This window comes from Leishmania panamensis (assembly GCF_000755165.1).
Source record: "Leishmania panamensis strain MHOM/PA/94/PSC-1 chromosome 23 sequence".
In the NCBI taxonomy this organism is placed as follows: domain Eukaryota; phylum Euglenozoa; class Kinetoplastea; order Trypanosomatida; family Trypanosomatidae; genus Leishmania; species Leishmania panamensis.
Window position 1 is genome coordinate 591,419 of NC_025869.1, and position 22,216 is coordinate 613,634.

Genomic DNA, 22,216 nt, shown 5'->3' on the forward strand with positions numbered 1-22,216 from the left:
CAGCACGTATGAGCGGAAGGGCCGAGGAAGAATGAGAAGAGCCCGCTAGACGCATGGCCGGAGTCCATGTCAGACAGCCTGCCCTACACGACCCGAATTTAGCTGCGGCACAGCAGAGGTGTAGGCGGACTGTTGTTCAGTGCAGGCTTATTTGCGGACTCGCTCGTGATGGAATGGACACGATGCTGAAAGGAAACCTGTTTACCGCTCCTCCTACGTACCCTCGTGAAGGTCCCACCCTGTGGGCGTTGGCATGGTGACGTGTGTGTGGGTGTGTGCCACTTTGTAGCTCATCTATGAATCAAGTAAATCCAAAGGAGAAGGAAATGGAGGGAGAGAGAGAGAGACGGCTCTCAGCATAGAGGAGGGTCATAGCCGCCCTAAAACACAAAATGTTTCGTGCGGCACGGATGGTCGACATATAACAGACGAGACACTATTCGTTCGCCGCCTTAAGGAACGCCGCGCGCCACTCAGCGAGTAGTGAAGGCAACAAAGCCTCCCGGAGCTCATCACCTTCCCCACGTGTCTTGGTGGTCGCAACGCTTGTGGCACATTTCACATACAAAGGGCGCCTTCGTTTCCCTTTCACCCCCCTTTCTTGCGCTTGTGTATGCGGTGTCGATCTCTCCACTCTGCTGCCTCGGGTTCAATGCCTCATTATCCACTCCGCTCTTCTCCCTTATCTTCTCCTTTCTACTGCCCTCTGAGTCTTTCTTCGGCACGGGTAGTACGCGCCCACGCACAGAGTGCACGTACGAAACGAAGCGGCTTTCTCACCGTATCCCCTCCCTCACCCTCACCCTCATCCTCATCCTTCATCCTCTTTTTCTTCTCATTTCGCTGGCCTCCGCCGCCGCTGGGTTTAATAGTCTTCCAGGCTCCTCTTCCCCCATTGCGCACTGCGTTGTGCGTGTTGGCGACAGGCTTTTCCCCTCCCCTGGTTTCCTCTCTCATTCCTGAGCTCTCCTCGAGGGTCTCTCGGAAAGAGGAGAAGCGAGAAGTTCTCTAGGGGCTGTGTCAGCAGCGGCATCTTTATTCATTCACTCAGCACAGTTTCTGGAGTACACATTGACATACTTTCACACACACACACACGCACACAGACCAGTCAACACTGCACATCAGCAGAACAGTGAAGCAGCTATATATATATATATATGTATGTGTATATGTATGTATATATATAGTTGATTCACTTTACACTTCTTGTCTTTTTCTTACTTTCAGTCGCCGACGTCATCACTCCGCCGTGTTGTACTTCGACCAAGCGACTCCCCGCCCCTGCCTGCCTTTCCCAACTCTCCATCTCTGAAGCCCTTTTCTCCCGTCTATGGTGTGTCGTTTCCTGCACCATCACTCCTTTCCTTGTCTCTTGCTCAACACAGGCTAGCGTTCCGTGATACGCCTACCACCCTACCCGCACATCGACTCGCTCGCAAGCATGGACGCCGCCTTCGACCTCTTCACTTCCTTCATCCCGGTGGATCGGGAAAACATGACGCACCAGATGGTTGTCTTCTGGCTTATCCTCGCTTCTGGCGGCATCTTCATGTACCTGCTTTTCGCCTCCATTTCTTACTTTACGTATTTTCGTACACTGAAACGGCAGTTCTTCCCCAAGACGATCGACCCTGATGATACATGCGAGTTGCAGGAGCAGGTGCGGCATGAGATCTGGATTGCGGTGTGCTCGATCCCATTTATGGCGTTCTTGATGATGCCGGCGGCCACCTTCGCGCACCGTGGGTATAGCAAGATGTACAATAACATCTCCGACTACGGTTGGGGGTACTTCCTGATCTCCCCCGTGCTGTTCTTTGCCTTCACGGACTTCATGGTGTACTGTTTCCACCGTGGGCTGCACCACCCGATGATCTACAAGCACGTGCACAAGCTCCACCACACGTACAAGTATACCACGCCCTTCTCGTCGCACGCCTTCAACCCTGTTGACGGCTTTGGTCAGGGTGTCCCGTACTACCTGTTTGTCTACCTGTTCCCCCTTCACAGCACCCTTTTCATGGTGCTCTTCTTGGCGGTGAACTTTTGGACCATCTCGATTCACGACCAGGTGGACTTTGGCGGGCGCTTTATCAACACAACTGGGCATCACACCATACACCACGAGCTGTCCAACTACGACTACGGGCAGTACACAACGGTATGGGATCGACTGGGTGGGTCTTACCGCCCTGCCGAGCAGACGCATCAGCTACTGTCCCTGCTGCACGCGGGTGATCCCAAGTACATGGACCCTGTGTACGCGAAGTACCACGAGGAGAAGGGCTTCCTGGCAGGTCGGTTCAGGGAGGAGGCCGCCGCCGCGCGTCACTTGAGGAAGGCCGGTGCGTGACAGACGGGAGTTGCCACTCATCAAATACTCATCCATCAGTGTGAAATACGCATAAATATTTTTTTTCCTTTGAAGACAAAAGAGTTTTGGGCTGTTTTGCTCATGCCCCCATCATTCCCGCGCCGTGACTCGCCAGGCCTCCATATCGCATCGGTGATGGATGGAGGAGGAGGGGTGGCGTAGAGGCGCGAGTGTGAGACGGTGGTGCACACGCATGGAAGTGTGTCTCTGTGAGTGTTTGGCTGTAGTCGCATTTTCTTCTTTGTATTTTTCCGTTGTCTGGCTTAAATCGCCGCTCCTTCTTCGCTTTCATCATCGCCCCACTAAGCGATAAGAAAACACAGAATGGCATTCCGTGTTGGAGAGGGGGGGAGGAACCAGAGAAGGGGGAAGGAGTAGGTGGGTAAGCGACAGCAATATAACACACGAATAGAGGCGCAGGTGTCGGTGGACCACCGTGTGCGTCTCCGTGCCTCTCTGCACAACGCGTCTACCAGCGTGCTTTCTTATTGTTTTCTCGCCCTTTCCCTTTCTGTTCTCTCTTTCGCTTCCTCGTTCTTTCTCCTTCCCCCCTCTCTCTCTCTGTGGCATGTATATATTTGCTTGTAGGTGCGCAGAGAGTGGGTGGGACGGGGTGTACGTCAGCTGGCGCACACACGCCATGCACACACCAACTAATTCTCAGGCGTGCGAGAGAGGGGGAGGAGCCGTCCACTGCGAGAAGCACAACATTTTTCGTGTGCGTCGCCTCTTTTTCTCTCGCGTTGGTTTTTTCCCCTTCTCGTTTTTTCCCTCTTCTTCTTTTTCTCTTTCCTGCTCGTTTGCACTGCGTCGCGTGCCTCGACAGTTCTTATGATTTGCGAGCTCTGCTCACACCCGGACTGGTCTCCGTCTCGCTCTTCTCGCTTGCGCCGTCCTACCCTTCCCGCTGTCAACCGTTCCGTCCTTTGCTGACGATAGGATACTTTACGAGGGAAGCGTGGAAGTGATAGGAAAGCCATGCGAGCACGCCGAGAGTGAGCATCAGCGTTGATTGCCGTCAGGCATTGCCACTAAACACCTCTGTACCTCTATTTCTTCTTCCAGTCGCTGCCCCACATTTCACACCTCGTCTTTCAGCACCGTCTCCCCCCTCTCCCGCTACCCTTTCGAGGACACACACACACACACACGAGGGCTGGGTCACTCCTGTGCTTTTTTTATCCACATTTATTCAACACCTTCGGATGAGGAGCAAAAGGAAAGCAGAAAGGGCGGTGCACACGTGTAGGTGAACTGCAAATACCAATTCGGTGGTGGTGAGAGACAAGCTGCTCACTCCTCCCTCTTCGCTTTCTTTTCGCTCTCTTCCGCTTCTCATGTGAGATTCGCACGCGCTGCCGTCGCTCTCGCCCTTCATTCTCTCTTTTCCGTTTTATCTGTGGTACTCCACAAGCGGCGGCTTCGCCCCTTCCCGCCTGCGCACTCCGGCGCGCCTGACCTCTCTTCTCCTAATAATAAGTAGAGAAACAACAAGCAACAGGGGGCGATCAACTCACACCATCAGGGGGAACAAGTGTTCACTCGTGCACGGACACGCCTCTCCCAGCGCGGCGCCGTCTTTCATCCTCATCAGATCCCACCATCTCCCCTTTTCCGCCCTTTTGTTTCATGTTGAGAGGAGTATGCCACGAGCTGGCAGAGGATGGACTGGAAGAAGAGGGACGGAGGGCTACTTTGCTGCCTTTCGGTTGCTCCTACTTCAGCCGCATTTTCTCATCTCGACGTTTCTCTCATGGACCTCCTCCTCCTTGCTCATCAGAGACTGACGTGTGACGTGGGCCTTTTCCCATGTGACACTACTGCTGCTGTATCTCCCTTTCTCTCTCCGCCGCTTTTTCTCTCCTCCTCCACCCCCTCCTCGCCTCTTCCTCACGAATTCATCCATGTGTGTGTGTGTGTCTTCTCATGGGCGCCCACACCGCTCATTCGAGTACGCGTTTTATTCCCCCCTTGCTAAGAAGGGAAACGAGCACTTCTCTACTTTTATTCCGCTCGCCCGTGGCGCACCCACAACCGCCCCCCTGCGCTTGCGCGCGTGTGTCCATCTTTATTGGCTCGCTACACGTAGCGCCGTCCGTGTAGTCGCAGCAGCAGCAGCAGCAGCAGCCGGAGCCTCACGAGGACCCAAAAGCCATAGATCCTTCAAGAGGGCCACAAGTGATCCGTGTGCTGTGTGTGCTGCAGAACTGGTTAATCGCCCTCTCTATCGACAGTGCGGAAGAGCAACACGGAAAAAGGCAGCGGCAACAGTATCCTGTGCTGTGACGTGGCGCATCGCAGGCCGAGACGAGGATTCGGAGAAGTCAAAAGTGTATGCGTGTGTGGGGACGTTGCGTGGCTCACACCCTCTCGTTTTTTTTTTTGCTCCTTTCTTACGGCCTTCCCCCTCACCCACCCACCCACATACATACACTCATCAAGAGTCTCTCAGCAAGAGCGAAAGCGAGGAGGTCACCATCTGTCCCCCCTCCTCTTCTCCGTCCTCTCTATTTGTTTGATCTTCCCCAGCCTCACTTGTCGTCGCGCTGTGTTTCTGTTGTCTCCCCCCACCCCCCTTCGCTTTCTCCATTTTGCGGTTCACTTTTCTCTCGCTGCTCTCTCTCTCTGCCCCCATCCGTGCAAGTCGCGGCTGAGACACCCGACGCGCAGACACGTGCGCACTCCACGCAGGTGCGCAGTCCTCCTGACTTTTTTCTTGTCCGCCCGCTTCGACGCGCGTGTATTTGCTGTGGCACGCCATCTCTGAGTCTTCTCGCCTCGTACTCAGCCACACGGCCTCGCCTTCTTCTTTTCGTTTCACTTTCCTTACTTGTACCCTTTAGATTGAAAAGGGACTTCTGCTCGCTGCCGCACCCGCACTCCCCGCCATCTCAACTCCCTCTTGGAGACCGGATGGCGATGGCTGAGGCGAATCAGGATTGCGTGCAGTGGGTGGAGCAGCACCTGCAGGACACCCTTGGATGTACCATAGCCAGCGAGCTTACAGCTCAGCACTATTTTCTGATCAATGAGTTTCTCATGGGAGAAGACGCACACTACCGTGTTCTATTTGCGTACTACGCCGAGCCCACCGTAACGGCAGCACACCAGCGGCGTGCAACTGGGGGCCGTCGCAGTACCTCCCACAACGGCAACAACACCAGAGATGCCAGGTCAATCTCCCGGCAGCAGACGAAGAGCAACGACATCGGTCTCAACCGAAGCCACCCCGTCAGCGATGACGAAGACGATGTCGACGGAGCTGTCGCTGGCGTTTCTGCTGCCACATCTGCGTATGTGGCCTTCAACACAGACGGAGGCCAAGGCTTGAGCGGAAGCGGCTTCGGCGTTTCTGGTGGGCTACAGACTCCGCAGTTGCAGATCATCGCTGGCCTTCCTGAGCTTAGCCTCCGCGTCACCTCGCCTGGTGTTCGCACGGACGTGCTGTACTTTGTGCGCCTCGACGCTGAAAAGCCGCTGTTGCGCGAGACGCTAGAGAACTACGTCATCTGGGGCACGTTCCGGGGTAGCAGCCTGCTTGACAGCTTCTTGCGCACCGTGCGGCAGACCATTTTGCCCACCTTCTTGCACAACCAGTGGCCGACGAGCATTAAGAAGGACGTGCGCACGGCGCTGCACCGTTTCATGGCAACTGTGGTCGAGGACGTGAACAGCCTGAAGGGGCGAACCGTCCTCTACGTTCCAGGCGATCTGGCTTCCGGTGACAAGAGCGACACGTACACAGACCATGAACTCGTGCAGCGCTACGAGGCCACAGTGATTCACTGGACACGGCAGATCAAAGCCGTTGTTGGCCATCGTGACACAACCAACACCGAGGACGAAAGCCATGCTGGCCCGCTCGAGGAGATTCAGTACTGGCGGGCGAGGGCGCGAGACTTGGGCAGTATTCGCTCTCAGCTGAACCGCGACGATGTGGAGGCTGTCGTGAAGGTGCTGAGGGACGCGAAATCTTTCTATTATCTCGAGCCCTTTCTTGGCCTTCGCACCGACATTGAGCGCGGAACGGAGGAGGCGTACGATAACCTGCGCTACCTGTGCACGCTCATCGAGCCGTGTGAGCGCCTTGCCAAGGCGGAGCTGCGCGACATCCCGCACTTGGTGCAGGACGTGCTCAAGAATGTGCAACTGATTCTGATCTTCTCCAAGTTCTACAAGAAGGAGCACATCACACGACTGCTGCGCATGGTGTCGAGCGAGATCATCGGCAGATGCAGCAGCCGCATCAACGTGCGTGCCATCTTTGCCGGCGACGTCACAGAGAGTATGAAGGCGCTGGAGGAGAGTATGGTCGCTGGTGAGGCGTGGCTGACGGAGTGCCGTCGCATGCTGGTCGCTACCCGGCGCCGCTTTCGCGTTGAGAAAGGCGAGAAGTTGGAGCTTGACGAGTCGTTCCTGAACGAGATGGACGGATTCGTGCGTCACCGTTGCCAAAACCTCCGCGAGATCTGCCTCAGCCAGCTCCAGTTCGGCTTCACTGGCATAGCGGACGGCGAGGCTGGCGGCAATGGGCCCGTTGCTATGTCGATTTTGCGGACCAGCAGCATCCCCGTCCCCAATCGCCGCTTGAGCCGCCGCACGAAGGCCTCGGTTTTTGAGCGGGAGCAGATCCCCGCCGGCTTCCCGCTCAGCGTACCGGAGCTGGATACCGCGACCCAACCGCCTGCCTACTTGTTCGACGGAAAGCTGCCCATTTTCCGCGGTAACAAAGGCCCAGAGCTGGAGTCTCAGCTCATGGACATCCAGCGCGCCTTCAAGTCGAAAATGGAGGTGCTGCGGCACTTCACATACAATGTGCTCGATGTCAAGGCGACGCAGTGGGTGGATGACTACCGTGCTCTCAAGATGGACATCGACAGCCTCGCCGTGATGATGCGCCAGATCATCACGGCCTCCTTTGACGCGGTGTCGACGGTGTCGATGGGGGCCGAGGTGATCGAGGCCTTCACCTTAATCAGTAGGAGTGAGGAGCTCCTCATGCAGCTCGACCGTAATACCGACCGCGTCTTCCGCCTCTTCACACAACACATAAAGTCCGTGCAGGCTGACGTGCAGCGATACTTTGGGCGTGTGCCGCCTCTGTTCTACCGCCACCCACCGCTCTCTGGCCAGGCCGCGTGGGCTGCGAACCGCTTGAGCTTCATTACTTGCGAGCACGAGGCGCTGCGCCGCTGCTATGCCTTGCCGAACTCTCCTGAGAAGGACGAGGCGCTGCACCTCTACGATCGCCTCGACCACACGCTGCGCGAGATGGTGCGCAAGGAGTACGTGGAGTGGACGTCCGAGGTGCCGGCGAAGCCGTCAGAGCTACTGGATGACTACCTGCTGGTGCAGCGTCCCGGCACTGGCACAGACCTCGAGCACCCGCCCCTCTACGATGTGAACTTCCCGATTCACCTCCTGGTGCTCTTTGCAGAAGCGCACAACTGGCAGCGGATGGGGGAACCGGTGCCACCAGAGGTGGCCGAGATGTGCACCCGCGAGGAGCGGCTGCGCCTCTACCGCGAAAACGTCTCGATGGCGGTACGGCTGCACAACGCCTCGGTGGACTCGCTGAGTAATGCGGAGATGCGTCTCTTTTCGTTGCGCATGGCGGCGATGGACGCGAAGTACTTGCCGGGGTTAAACAAACTCTGCTGGAGCTCGCACGGCATTGTAGAGTACTTTGTGCGCGAGTGCCGCGTGCAGGCGGAGCGCGTCCAGAGTATTGTCGATGACTTTAAGTTCTGCAGTGCATTCATCGATTACCACTGTGGCCTTATCGCTGACACGCTCTCTGTGCTGGTGGAGAAGAAGGTGATTTACACCCCTGACGCGTTCGTCGCAAAGCAGAATTCCTACCGCGCCGCCGTGATGCAGAAGGTAGCGAAGATACACGAGCTCGTGGTGCAGAAGCTATACAGCGTCTTCCAATACTTCCGAGATGACTACATGGCGAGTGAAACGGTGCGCGTCGAGTGGCACGAGTACATGGAGCGGATCGACATCAAAGTGGAGGAGGCTCTGTGGATGATGGTGAAACGGTCATTGCTGACAGTGGAACGGGTGCTGCCACATGAGAGCAGCGAGGATCGGCTGGATGAGCGCGTGTTCCGGTTGAGCGTCATGATTAGCGTGGCGGAGGATCAGAAGCCGGTCATCCATGCTGCGCCGTCGGTGCAGGAGCTGTCGCAGCTCGTGAACGATGTCTGCAAGGCCATCATTGGCGTTGTCCGCGGCTTGCCACGGTTGGAGGAGTCGCTGCAGCAGCGTGTGTCCAGCGAGACGGAGGCATTTCTGGCCGAGCACAACACGGTCGCCGTTACCTACGCCCACCCTGGCGGCGCCACATCGCTGGCGCTGCGCGGCACCTACTACGAGTACATGACGAGGGACCAGGACACAATTCTGACGCTGGGCCGCATTCAAGAGGCCTTCATGAGCATCTCCGAGAAGGTGCGGGACAAGCTGAACCAGACTTGGCAGCTGCATCAGTCTTCCACAACGGACAACCTGTGGACGACGCAGCGGCAGGATCGACGTATCAAGCAGGGCTGGAAACTTGAGGACTACCGCATCAACATGGATCACGTGGCTCAGCGCCGCGAGGGTATCGAGAAGCAGGAGGTGTTCTCCGACGTGCTCTTCTTGCAGCTGGACTTCACGAAGATGAAGGAGACGTTCCGGGCACAGTGCCAGTTCGTGATTCAGCACTATCATGGCCTGCTATACGCCGAGGTGAAGCAGGAGCTCGACAACACGTATGACTCCTTCAGCTTCACGACGGAGACCCTCTCTCACGAGCCCAAGACACTCGACCAGCTGGGCGAGCTGATGCGCCAGTGCACCGTCGCCCTCGATGCGCTGCCGTCGGTGGAGGGTCAGTTTGACATGCTCTCGCAGAAGTTCGCCCTCATCACTAGTGAGGCGTACAACTTTGGCGGTGTCGACCCTGCGGATGTCGTGCGGTGCGAGGGACTGCCGGAGGCGTTCGAGAGGTACACGCAGCAGCTGCAGGAGATCCGCAAGCAGCTCGACGTGCACAAGGAGCACTTCCGAGTGGAGGTGGAGACTGAGCTGCGCACGCTCGTCTCGAAGAGCTTCGCATTGTACCAGCAGGTGCGCGACGAGGCGCCAACGTCGTGGTCTCTGACCACGGCGACAGCCTTTGGGCAGCTGGAGGCGCTGGAGCGGAAGGCGGTGTCGCTTCGCGCGCTGGAAGAGAGCCTTCAGCAGGGCATCGAGATCTTCGCTCTGGAGAAGCCACCGCTGGATGACTTGGTGAAGGCCGAGGCCCAGCTGCAGCTACTGCGCCGGTTGTGGACGCTGGTGCGGAGCTGGCGCACCTTTACCAACACATGGAAACACATGTACTTTATGAAGCTGAACAGCGAGCGCATGCTGGAGGACATCGAAGACACCCGGCGTGATGTGCTGCAGCTGCGCAAGGAGATGGAGCAGATGAACGTGTGGCTGCAGCTGAAGGACGACATTGATCTTTTCAAGAAGATCCTGCCGATCATCGATGACCTGTGCACGCCGGCCATCCGACCCCGTCACTGGGAGCAGCTCAAGCTGCAGCTCGATGCCACTTTTGATCTGGAGGATGAGGTGTCATTCTGCCTGCAGCGGCTAATGGAGGCGCACGTGGAGACGCAGTCCGAGTTCATCAACAACATGGCCGTCGCCGCCCGCGAGGAGCTTAAGATTGAGACGGATCTCGAGAAGATCACGCTTGTCTGGGAGGAGACGTGCTTCACAATTGAGCCGCACCAGGGCTACCACAAGATCGCCGCCGTCGAGGACATCAACACTGACCTGGCGGAGCACCTCATGATGCTGAGCTCGATGAAGATGTCTCGGTTTGTCGACAGCTTTCGCCCACGCGTGGTGTTGTGGGAGCAGCACCTATCGCAGGTGGCCGACACGATTGAGGGGCTGCTCACGGTGCAGACGAAGTGGATGTACCTCGAGAGCATCTTCATTGGCAGCGAAGACATCAAGCGCAAGCTCGTGGCCGAGTCAAAGAAGTTTGACTCAATTCATGCGCAGTGGCTCGCCATCATCGCCCGCCTCGTCAGCGACTCGAATGTGCTCCGGAGCACGCGTCGTGACAACCTGCTGGAGCAGCTGAACAGCATGAACTCCGACCTCGAGCTCATCCAGCGCAGTCTGGAGGGATTTCTGGAGGACCGCCGCCGCTGCTTCCCGCGCTTTTATTTTCTCTCTAACGACGATCTTCTGGAGATCCTTGGGCATGCCAAAGACCCGGAGAAGGTGCAGCCGCACTTGCGCAAGTGCTTCGAAGGGCTTTACCGGTTGACGCTGAAGGTAGGCCGCAACAACCGTGTCTTTGCCGAGGGCATGTCAGCCGCCGATGGTGAAGAGGTGCCGTTCAGCCCGCCGCTGCAGATTGATGGCTTGCCAGTGGAGGCTTGGTTGCATCGTGTCGAGGTGAAGATGCGCGAGACGATGCAGTTGTGCCTGAACGCGGCTCTGAAAGACTTGCAGGAGAACGTGTACACCCCGCGACGGCCCATCAACCGCGATAGGCTGCGGCAGTGGGTGGAGCAGCATGAAGGGCAGGTGCTCATCACGGCTGCATGCATGAACTGGACTTCACAGACCGAAGTTGCCATTGCGGAGTACGGCGACCTACACTACAACGGCCTCAGCCTCGCCCGCCGCAAGCCCTCGCCACTTTACAAGGTGTACAAGAAGTGGAAGAGCCTCATCCGCAAGTACTGCCAGATGGTGAGAGAGCCGCAGTCGCGGCTGCAGCGCAACAAGCTCGTGGCACTGGTTACCATCGAGGTTCACTCTCGCGACATCTTGCGCCACCTCCTCACCCACCGCGTGCATCTGCTGGAGGATTTTGAGTGGTCGCGGCAGCTGCGCTTCTATCAGGAGAGCGCGGGGTCGTCTGGTGACATCGGCGACAGCGGCGCGATCGAGGCGAGCATGGACGGCGGCGCCGTCATCACTCCAGGCGCCAGCGAGCCAACGTGTATAGTGCGCCAGACAAGCGCGGTGGTGCGGTACGACTACGAGTATCTTGGCAATAGCGGCCGACTCGTCGTGACGGGGCTGACCGATCGCGCCTACATGACGCTGACAACAGCCCTGCAGCTGTTCCGTGGCGGCCTTCCACAGGGCCCGGCTGGCACTGGCAAGACGGAGACGGTGAAGGACTTGGGCAAGGCGATTGGTAAGTATGTGATGGTCTTCAACTGCTCCGACGGCCTCGACTACCGTTCCGTCGGCCGGATGCTAAGCGGCATTGCGCAAACCGGCGCGTGGTCGTGCTTCGATGAGTTCAACCGTATCGAGGTGGAGGTGCTCTCGGTCGTGGCGCAGCAGATTATGTCGATCTTGTCGGCTGTGTCGGAGCGGAAGCACCACTTTCTCTTCGAAGGGACGGAGATTCCTCTGAATGTGAACTGTGGCCTCTTCGTTACCATGAACCCCGGCTACGCTGGCCGCTCTGAGTTGCCGGACAACCTCAAGGCGCTCCTTCGGCCCATCTCCATGATGGTGCCAGACTTCACGCTCATCTGCGAGATCACGCTTCTATCGGAGGGCTTCGAGGAGTCCGAGCCGTTGTCGAAGAAGGTGTCCATCCTCTATGAGCTGATGGAGAAGCAGCTGTCGAAGCAGGACCACTACGATTTTTCTCTGCGCAACATCAAGGCGGTGCTCGTGCAGGCTGGCAACTTGAAGCGCGAGAACTTCCCGGGGACGGAGCAGCAGCTCTGCCTCAAGGCCATGAAGGACATGAACCTGCCCAAGTTTGTAAAAGAGGACGTGCCGCTGTTTCTCAGCATGCTTGGCGACTTGTTTCCGGGTGTGGTGCCGCAGGAAGTCGGGCTAGAGGAGCTGCGAGCGGCGACGGTCGACGAGCTGGAGGCGCAGAGGCTGCAGGTGAACGAGCACATCATCGCCAAGTGTTTACATCTTTGGGACACCCTCCACACCCGCCACGGCGTGATGGTGGTCGGCCGCACCGCGTCTGGCAAGACAGTCACCTGGAAGACACTGGCGGGAGCGCTACGGAGACTGAAGGAGGCTGGCGTGGACGGCCCGTATGAGGCGGTTCGCATCTCGCTGCTGAACCCCAAGTCGGTGACGATGGACGAGCTGTACGGTAGCTACAACCAAGCGACGCGTGAGTGGAAGGACGGTATCCTGTCGGACCTCATGCGCCAGATCTGCCGCGACGTGACAGACTCCAACTACAAGTGGTTGCTGTTTGACGGCCCCGTGGACACGCTGTGGATTGAGAGCATGAACACCGTCCTAGACGATAATAGGATGCTGACGCTGAACTCTGGCGAGCGTATCAACATGAACCCCACTGTGCGCATGCTCTTCGAGGTGCAAGACCTCTCTCAGGCGTCACCGGCCACGGTGTCCCGATGCGGCATGGTGTACTTCAGTGTCGAGGATCTCACCTGGAGGCCGTTTGTGAGTACGTGGCTTCAGTCCCGCCGCAACTTCGAGGTGTCCATGAATGCACCCAAGCCGGACAGCACAATCAGTGAGCTGCAGACGTTCGTGGAAGAGGCGCTGACACGCGCATTGCAGTTTAAGCGTAGTGAGTGCGTTGACCTGATCCCGACGACGGAGTTCAACACGGTCCGCTCCTTTACCACCATGCTGGACGCGTTGGCGAGCACCGAGGCGGCCCCAGTAATGCCCGGTGGCGCGCGCTACCAGGCGGCGCAGGCGGGCGAGAGCTACTCGGCGCAGCTCCGCATGATGGCGATGTTTTGCCTTATTTGGGCGGTTGGAGGCAGCCTCACAGCCGACTCCCGCCGCAAGCTCGACGCCTTTGTGCGCGAGATGGACGCCTCGTTCCCCTCAATAGAGACCATCTTCGAGTACTTCCCGGATGTCTCGTCGCTGCGGTGGGTGGGGTGGGAGGAGCATCCGGACGTGCAGAAGCCGTTCGCGCCGACGCCGGACACGCCGTACTACGAACAGATCGTTCCCACAGTGGATATGATTCGGTACTCATACATTGTCTCACAGCTCGTGTGCAGCGGTGTCCAGCTGGTGCTGGTCGGCACCACTGGGACTGGCAAGTCGCTCATTGTTAACCAGGTGCTGCACGGACTCCCTCCCGACATGTACGTCGCAACGCACCTTCACTTCTCTGCTCAGACGACGGCGAAGAACGTGCAGGACATCATCGAGGGCCGTATGGAGCACACGTCGAAGAAGGTATGCAGCCCCCCAGGCGGGCGCCGCATGGTGTGCTTGATCGAGGATCTGAACATGCCTGCCAAGGAAATCTTCGGTGCGCAGCCGCCGCTCGAGCTGCTGCGTCAATGGATGGACAACAGCTACTGGTACGACCGCACGACGCGCTCGAAGCGGCTGGTGAATGACATGCAGCTGCTGTGCTGCATGACCTACGGTCGTCCAGATATCACGGAGCGGCTGCTGAGCAAACTGAACGTGTTCAACGTGACGTTCCCAGCGGAGCCGGTGGTGGTGCGGATCTTCTCTGCCATCCTGGGCCACCGCTTTGCTCCGTATGCAGACATCAAGGGCTACGTGGACGCCATCGTGCAGGCCACCATCGAGGTGTACATGAGGGTCTCTACCGATCTCCTGCCCATCCCAAGCAAGTCGCACTACCTCTTCAGTCTTCGCGACCTCAGTAAGGTGTTCCAGGGTATCTACGGCTGCTACCTGGAAGGGATCACGAGCAAGGAGCACCTCGTGGCGTTGTGGGTGCACGAGTCGCAGCGCGTCTTCTCGGATCGGATGAACGATCCGGCGGACAAGGTATGGTTCCGGCAGCTGCTCAACGACAAGCTGAACAATGTGTTCCAGACGAAGTGGACGAACATGCTCAAGGCGCGCATGAAGGTTTCGCGAGGCCAGACCTTGTCGGAAAACGAAAACCCCATCTTCGTGGATTTCTTAGACGGGGAGCAGGACGAGATGGCGAAGTATAAGCTTGTCCCCTCGATGGAGCAGCTGCGGCAGATCGTGGAGGAGGGGCTTGAGAACTACAACACCGAGCCTGGCGCGCGCCCGATGAACCTCGTCTTCTTCGCCGACGCGCTCGAGCATCTGTGCCGCATTCACCGTGTGCTGCGACAGCCGCAGGGTAATGCGCTGCTGGTAGGTCTCGGTGGCAGCGGCCGCAACTCGCTGAGTCGGCTCGCCACGTACCTCGCTGGGTACACAATGTTCACAATCGAAATTCACAAGAAGTACGACCAGGAGCGCTTTCACGAGGATTTGCGCACCCTCTACAAGGCGTGCGGTGTGAAGCGGCAGCAGAAGGTGTTCTACATCGCCGACACGCAACTTGTTGACTCGTCGTTTCTCGAGGATCTCAACAACATGCTCTCCGCCGGCGAGGTGCCCAACTTGTTCGCCAAGGACGACCTGCAGCACATCAACGACGACGTGCACAAGCTGGCACTTCTGAGTGGGTGCCGCGATTCCCCCGATGAGCTTTACAACTTCTTTGTCCAACAAGCCCGCCAGCATCTCCACCTCGTCATCGCCATGTCCCCTGCCCACAGGCTCTTCCGTGTGCGTCTGCGCCAGTTCCCAGCGTTGGTTTCGTGCACGTCAATTGACTGGTACTACGCGTGGCCGAATGAGGCGCTCAAGGAGGTGGGTCTGCGCTACCTGCGCGACTCGCGCGAGGATTCCGAAGAGTCAGACGAGCTTCTGGACACGATCAGTGATCTCTTCGTTTTTCTGCACGACACGACAAACCAGAAGGCTGAGCAGATGCGGGCGCAGATCCACCGCCACACGTACGTGACGCCGTCTTCCTTTATCGACCTCGTCCGCGGTTTCCGCTCGATGCTACACAGCAAGCGCATCGGCATTATCGAGCAGCGCGACAAGCTCGCAAACGGCATGTCGAAGCTGGAGGAGACGAAGGTGACGGTGAGCGAGATGCGCGAGGCTCTCAAGGTGCAAGACGAGCGGCTGCAGGCCAAGTCAGCTGAGGTGAGCAAGGCCACAGAGAGCATCCAAGCGCGGCAGCACATCGCAGAGGAGCAGCAGACTCTTGTGGCGTCGGAGAAGGTGAAGATCGAGCAGACAAAGCGCGCCGCCTTGGCTGACCAGTCTGAGGCACAGGCTGATCTTGACCGAGCCATGCCCACCCTGCTCGAGGCCCAGGCGGCGCTGGACAAGCTGGACAAGAGTGACATCAACGAGGTGAAGTCCTACAAGACTCCTGCCGTTATGATTCGTACGGTGATGGAGGCGGTACAGACCGCGTTGCATCGCAAGCTTGACTGGGATGAGGCGAAGAAGTCGCTGAGCGAACCCAAGTTTATTGACATGCTCAAGACGTACCACGAGACGCACGACATGACGGACCAGAGGCTGCTCAACGCGCTCGAGAAGTACGTGAAGCGCACCGACTTTACCCCGGCGGCGGCGAGCGCCGTGTCGAAGGCGGCGGGTGGGCTGTGCCAGTGGGTGATTGCGATTCACAAGTATGGCAACATCTTCAAGGAGGTCCATCCGAAAATTGTGAAGAACGAGAACGCGCAGCAGAAGGTGCGGGCGCAGGAGGAGATGCTGCGCCAGAAGGAGGAGAAGTTGCAGAGGATCGTGGACGAGGTGCGCCAGCTCGAGGCGGATCTGCAAGCGAACATCACCGAGAAGAACCGCCTCATGGCCGAGGCGCGTGCGACGCAGGACAAGCTGAACAAGGCCCAGATTATCGTGGACGGCCTTGAGGGCGAGCGCGGGCGGTGGACGGAGGCGATTGCGCGCTTCGAGTTATCCTTGGAGAACATCAACAGCGAGACCCTCCTGGCTTGCGCATTCATGTGTTACTGCGGTGCCTTTACAGCCGACTACCGGCAGCTGTTGTGGCAGAGCTGGCTGAGGGAGGTGCAACGGGTGCAGCTGCCGCTGAACCGCAACTACGACTTTGTCGGCTTCCTCGCCGACCCGACGGAGGTGCGTGACTGGCACCAGGCCGGGCTTCCAGGCGACGAGTTCAGCAAGGAGAACGGCGCTGTGGTCGTCTTCGGTCCTCGTTACCCTCTCATGATCGACCCGCAGCAACAGGCTATCAAGTGGGTGAAACGGATGGAGCGCGACAACGGTCTGAAGGTGATCGACCCGAAGCAACAGGACTTCCAGAAGACAGTTGAGTACGCGATTCAGTTCGGCTGCCCGCTGCTTCTGCAGGACGTGCTGGAGGAGATCGATCCATTGCTCGACCCCATCGTGTCCCGTTCCTTTATCATGAAGGGCAAGCGCAAGCTCGTCAAGGTCGGCGACAACTACATCGAGTTCAAGGAGGGCTTCAAGCTCTACATCACCACCCGGCTGCCGAATCCGCACTACACCCCTGAGACGTGCACGAAGGTGTGCCTGCTGAACTTTGCGGTCAAGGAGCAGGGACTGGAGGAGCAGCTACTAAAGATCGTAGTGGAGAAGGAGAAGCCGGAGCTGGAGCACGAGAACGAGCAGCTCATCCTCCACACCGCCGCAGCCAAGAAAGAGATGAAGCAGTTGGAGGAGGACATTCTAGACCTACTCTCCACCTCACAGGTGTCGCTCCTCGAGAACCAGCGGCTCATCGAGACGCTGCAGACGGCCAAGGTGACGGCGGCAAACATTCAGAACCAGCTGCAGGTGGCGGAGACGACATCCGTTAAAATTCGCGAGGCACGCGAGGAGTACCGCGAGTGCGCGCGGCGTGCGTCGTTGCTGTTCTTTGTCCTTGCCGACCTCGGCGCTATCGACAGCATGTACCAGTTTGCCCTGGACTCCTACATTCAGCTCTTTCAGACCAGCATTCGGCGCTCGTCGGAGAAGATTGTGTCCCACGAAATGGCGGAGCGCATCAAGACACTGAATGAGTGGCACACGGCCGCGGTGTACACAAACACATGCCGCGGACTGTTCGAGTGCCACAAGCTGCTCTTTGCTTTTCACATGGCGATGCGCATCCTGCAGACGCAGGGGATGGTGAGCATCGAGGAGTACGTCTTCATGATGCGGGGAGGACAGATGTTGGATAAGCAGAGCCGCTTGCCAAACCCGGCAGGCGCGTGGCTCTCGGAGCGGGCGTGGGACCACATTTTGGAGCTGGAGCGGCTGAGCGCCTTCCATGGCATCGCCGCGCACTTTGAACAGAAACCCGATGAGTGGCACACCTGGTACCTCCTGGAGCGACCCGAGGAGGCCCTGTTGCCGGAGGAGTGGGAGGCGCGGTGCGGTTGCAATGCGCTCCAGCGCATGATCTTCATGCGATGCCTGCGCCCTGACCGGCTCATCTTCATGGTGTACGAGTTTATTGAGGAGCAGCTCGGCAGCCAATTTGTGGACCCGCCAGTGTTTAATCTCAAGGACACCTTCGACGAGAGCATCAACACAATTCCGCTCATCTTTGTGCTCTCTACCGGCGTAGACCCAACGAATCAGCTGCAGTCGCTGGCACAGCGCGAGGGGCGTGAGCTGAAGGTGCTCGCGCTGGGGCAGGGCCAGGGTGATAATGCAAAGCGTGCGTTGCAAGAGTACAGCCAAACGGGCGGGTGGGTCTTCCTGGCCAACTGCCACTTAATGGTGTCCTGGCTGGTGGAGTTGGAGAAGATTATCGACGCCATCTTTGAGCAGAACCCGCATCGCGACTTTAGGCTTTGGCTGAGCTCTGTGCCGACGCCGCAGTTCCCGATTGGCGTGCTACAGCGCTCCATTAAGATGACGACGGAGCCACCGAAGGGGATCAAGGCGAACATGCTCCGTCTGTACAACATGTTCAGCGAGGATGACCTGGCGACCCGCAGCGCTGAGCACCCCCTCATCTACCGCAACCTGTTGTACTCCTTATGTTTCTTTCACAGCGTGCTGCTGGAGCGGCGCAAGTACGGCACTCTCGGCTACAACGTCCTCTACGACTTCACCTCCTCCGACTTCGACGTCTCAGAGAACATTATCCAGCTGTACATTGGCCAAATGCGCTCTGATGCCGTCGAGGATGTCCCGCTCGTCACCATCCGTTACCTCATCGCCGAGGCCTCGTACGGCGGCCGCGTCACGGACGACTGGGACCGGCGTGTGTTGAATACGTACATGGCGCAGTACGTGTGCACGGACGCCATCACGCAGGATCGCTACCCCCTCGCTGCGGCTGACGAGTACGTCATCCCGGACGACTGCAACACGCTGCAGGCGTACAGAAACCACTGCAACCAGCTCCCCATCACCGACCCGCCGGAGGCTTTCGGGCAACACGCGAACGCGGACATCGCCAGCCGTATCGCTGAGTCGACGGCGTTGCTGGACTGCCTTATCAGCGTGAACACCTCGCTGGTGCGCGACGGCGGTGGCGGAAGCAGCGGCAGCGCGCAGGCGGCCACGCAGGAGGCACGCTGCCTCGAGATCCTGGCGTCCATCGACGAACCAAGCAAGGCTGCCACGCCGAGTCTGCTCGACTACGCCGCCATCTACGAGTCCACCGAGGGCGACCGCGACAATGCTCTCAACACGTGCCTCCTGCAGGAGGTGCAACGCTACAACCTGCTCTTGCAGACGATTCACCGGCAGAAGGCGGAGCTGCGCCGCGCCGTGAAGGGCGAGATCGTCATGTCGGAGCAGCTGGAGGCGATCTTTAATGCGCTGCTGCTCGGCCGTGTGCCGCCGCCGTGGACGAACGCCTACCCGAGTCTGAAACCACTTGCGAGCTGGGCGGTGGACCTCGTCGAGCGTGTGGATCAGATGCGGCTGTGGAGCCAGCGCACACCGACGGTCTTCTGGCTCTCCGGCTTCACGTACCCCACAGGCTTTCTCAAGAGCCTACAGCAACAACAAGCGCGCCGGGACCAGATCTCGATTGACCAGTATGACTGGGAGTACGCCATCCTGCCGAGCGAGGAGCGTGCCATCGCCCATCGACCCAAGAAGGGGGCGTTTGTGCGTGGCATCTTTCTGGAGGGCGCCGGCTGGAACGGGGAAGCGAACACGCTGTGTGAGCCGAAGCCGATGGAGCTGATTGTGTCGATGCCAGTGATTCACTTTAAACCGAAACTCCGTACAGGCAAGGCAAAGCCGACGAACGTGTACGAGTGCCCCTTGTACATGTACCCGATTCGCACCGGCACCCGTGAGCGTCCATCCTACGTTGTCGCGGTGGACCTCGAGTCAGGCGACGCGGTGCCGGAGACATACACGAAGCGTGGCACGGCGCTGCTGCTCTCCACGGACGAGTAGCGAGGCAAAATTGCGTTTGCGCTGACGTGGAGCGTTTGCTCTTTAGTTGTTGTGTTGGCGTGGTGTGGGCAGTCGACGGGCTGCTTTAGGGGCGCGCCTGGACATGCGTCGGCACTGGTGCCCGTCCATGTGCGTGTAGGCGGTGGTGTACTTCTGAGTTCCGGTGTGTGTGTGCGTTAGCGGCTGCCCCATTTTCTCCACATAGATGACAATCGATCCTTGCAAGGAGACGGTGCTGCTGAATCGCTTCTTTACTTCGACCGCCTCATTACCTCTCTCATCGCTGGCGCTCTGTACGTTGCGGGCGAAGCAACCGGCAAGACGGAGGCCGAAAGGTGAGTGATGGCAGTGGGCGTAGCGTCGGTGTGTGAGTTGATCTCCGCCCTCCCTCTCGAAATTCCCCCACCTTCCTTGTCGTTCCTCTCTCTCTCTCTTTATTCCTCAGTCTGTCATTTTGTTTTCATAGCTCCATGTTGTTCTCCCCCCCTGAAACGGAGGTAACCTTCAAAGCCAAGGTAAGCCTGCTTGGATGCTCGTGGGCTCCTTGGAGAGGCTCGAGGGCTGCAGTGGCGTTCTTGACGGAGCACGCGGGGCCTCGGGCTCGCCTATAGGTGTACTTCCATAGTCCGCTTCAGTAGGGGGGCGTTTTGCGCTGCCTCTGGTCCATCGCCCCCCTCGCCTTCGCTCTCCCGTGCGCTCCACTGCGTCGTTGCTGCTCATATGCGCCGCACACCGTCACCGTTTCTAACGAAGTCTTCCTACCAGGAAGTGCATCTGTCGAGTACTGGAAGGAGGGGGAGAGGGAGGGGGGGACCCATCAGGGCCTCTTGCGAGGCGCGAGCTCGTCCCACGCCTCTCTCGTTTCAGCGTTATTCCTTCGGCTAATTACACCCTCTCTTTGTTTCCTCTTCATCGCTCTCTTTCTCTCTCTGCGATGTGATCGCTATACACGACACACCTGCGCACACACGCATACACACACACACACACACGTGCAAGCCTCGATTACCCGCCGTATACTCCTCTCTCTGTGCTCGACTCCGCCCTACGTAGGGACTGTGGCACGCAGAAGCAGCAGCACTCGTGCTGGTCCCAGGCGAGAGGGAAAGAGGCTCTGTAAGCTGTCTGCTCATCGTCTTTCCACGTCTTCACGCCACTCTTCTCTTGGCGTCGGAGCAGATGCTGGGCTGGGGTGAGAAACGCCTGCTCAGCAGCAGTGAGCTGAAGGATGTGGACATGTACGTGTACGTGGAGCCTGCTGGGCTGCTCGGCCGCTTTCTTGGTCGCCCGCTCCGCCTCAAGGTGCAGAAGTTTTCGTTTCTGGTGAACCGACGCGAGCACGAACTGCATCGTGTGGTGGTGGAAGCGGACTCGCTCTTACCTCAGTGCGAGGTGTACATGCCGTCTCGGTTCGAGCGAGTACCGTTGAGCTTTTACGAAACCGAGCGGGTGATGCGGCGGACGCGGAGCTATGTGCTCGACACCCACCGGTACCCTCTCATCACCTACGATGTCGAGGCCAATACAAGCGACGCGGTGAAGGGCACACTGAGCCTCCACGGTGAGAGCCACGCGGTGGAGTGTAGCAAGGCAGTGGAGGGCGCTGAGCTAGTGGTGCGCTGCCCGGTGCGCTTGAGTCAGTTCCACGTGCCACCCTTCAAGATGTGGCTGGGGCTCTTCACACAGGCGGACACAGTCGAGGTTGAGACGCGCATTCCGGCGAAGGTGTTGAAACTGTGAGGGAGGGGCCGGTGGGGAGGGGGATATGTGCTAGAGCTGAGATGCCCAGCTCGTGATTGGGAGCGGTGCAAGGAGCAGAAAGATGCATGAGGCTCAGCTTCCGCTGGATCTCTCTTTCTCTCGCATTACTCTCCTTTGCCTGCGGCCTTTTCCTCTTGTCGCCCATTCGTCTGCTCTGTGCGCCCGTGCCTTGATAAGAGTTGATGTCTTTACCCTGTGCAGGGATGGCGCTAGTCTCGCTGAGGCCTGTCGTTACAGACACTTGGGAGTGCGTAGTGGTCAAGCAACGAAGGTGTACTGGACGGGCGGTGATGGTGGCTGATGACGGCATGTCCGACGTCAAAGACACATGGCTGGGGGACGTGTCTCCGTGTCCCTTCTCATGCTCTCACTCTCTCTACTCCGCGCGTGCACGCGTGGGAAAAGGAAACAGCTACAGAGCAGCTCACAAAAGTCGAGGGGGAGTGAAAGAGAGAGTGAGTGTGTGAGGTAGACATAGCGCCCTCTCTCTCTCTCTCCCCGGAGCTCATCCTCAAAGATGAAGGCAGAGTCGGCACAGGCACGCCTGCTGCGCACGTTTGCATTGTCTTCTCCCTTACTCGCTCTCTCGCTCTTACCGTCCCCTTCTGACCACAGGTAGAGGGGTCTGTGTGTTAACCTTCGCCTTTCCTCTTACCCTATCAGTCACCGCGTGTGTGTGCTACAACATGGGCGATGGTCCCCTGTTTCGCATTCGCACTTGAGTCTCGGCGTATCTCCCTCTTGCTCTAGCCTATTCGGGGGAGGGGACTGGCCCACCCTACACCAGCGTGTGGGTCTGTGCGCGGGGTGGTGCGCTGCTCCGCGACCTTCATCTCTCACCCAGGCGCACGGCGGAACTGCTGC

General features: G+C 58.5%; 3 protein-coding genes across 3 annotated transcripts, besides 1 other annotated feature; all 3 read left to right on the forward strand.

The window, feature by feature from the left end:
- Positions 1-174: part of a repeat region that runs on past the window's edge.
- A 1,270-nt stretch (positions 175-1,444) lies between these two features.
- LPMP_231460 (lathosterol oxidase-like protein) lies at positions 1,445-2,356 on the forward strand (the record flags this gene model as incomplete). Its single annotated transcript, XM_010701000.1, has 1 exon — positions 1,445-2,356. One exon carries the CDS (start codon positions 1,445-1,447, stop codon positions 2,354-2,356), a length of 912 nt encoding a protein of 303 aa, XP_010699302.1.
- A 3,060-nt stretch (positions 2,357-5,416) lies between these two features.
- LPMP_231470 (dynein heavy chain, putative) lies at positions 5,417-19,591 on the forward strand (the record flags this gene model as incomplete). Its single annotated transcript, XM_010701001.1, has 1 exon — positions 5,417-19,591. The coding sequence occupies one exon, from the start codon at positions 5,417-5,419 to the stop codon at positions 19,589-19,591; it is 14,175 nt and encodes a 4,724-aa protein (XP_010699303.1).
- Positions 19,592-20,770: 1,179 nt separating this feature from the next.
- Positions 20,771-21,331, forward strand: LPMP_231480 (hypothetical protein; the record flags this gene model as incomplete). The annotated part of the gene is made up of 1 exon (XM_010701002.1): positions 20,771-21,331. One exon carries the CDS (start codon positions 20,771-20,773, stop codon positions 21,329-21,331), a length of 561 nt encoding a protein of 186 aa, XP_010699304.1.
- Between the last annotated feature and the right edge of the window lie 885 nt (positions 21,332-22,216).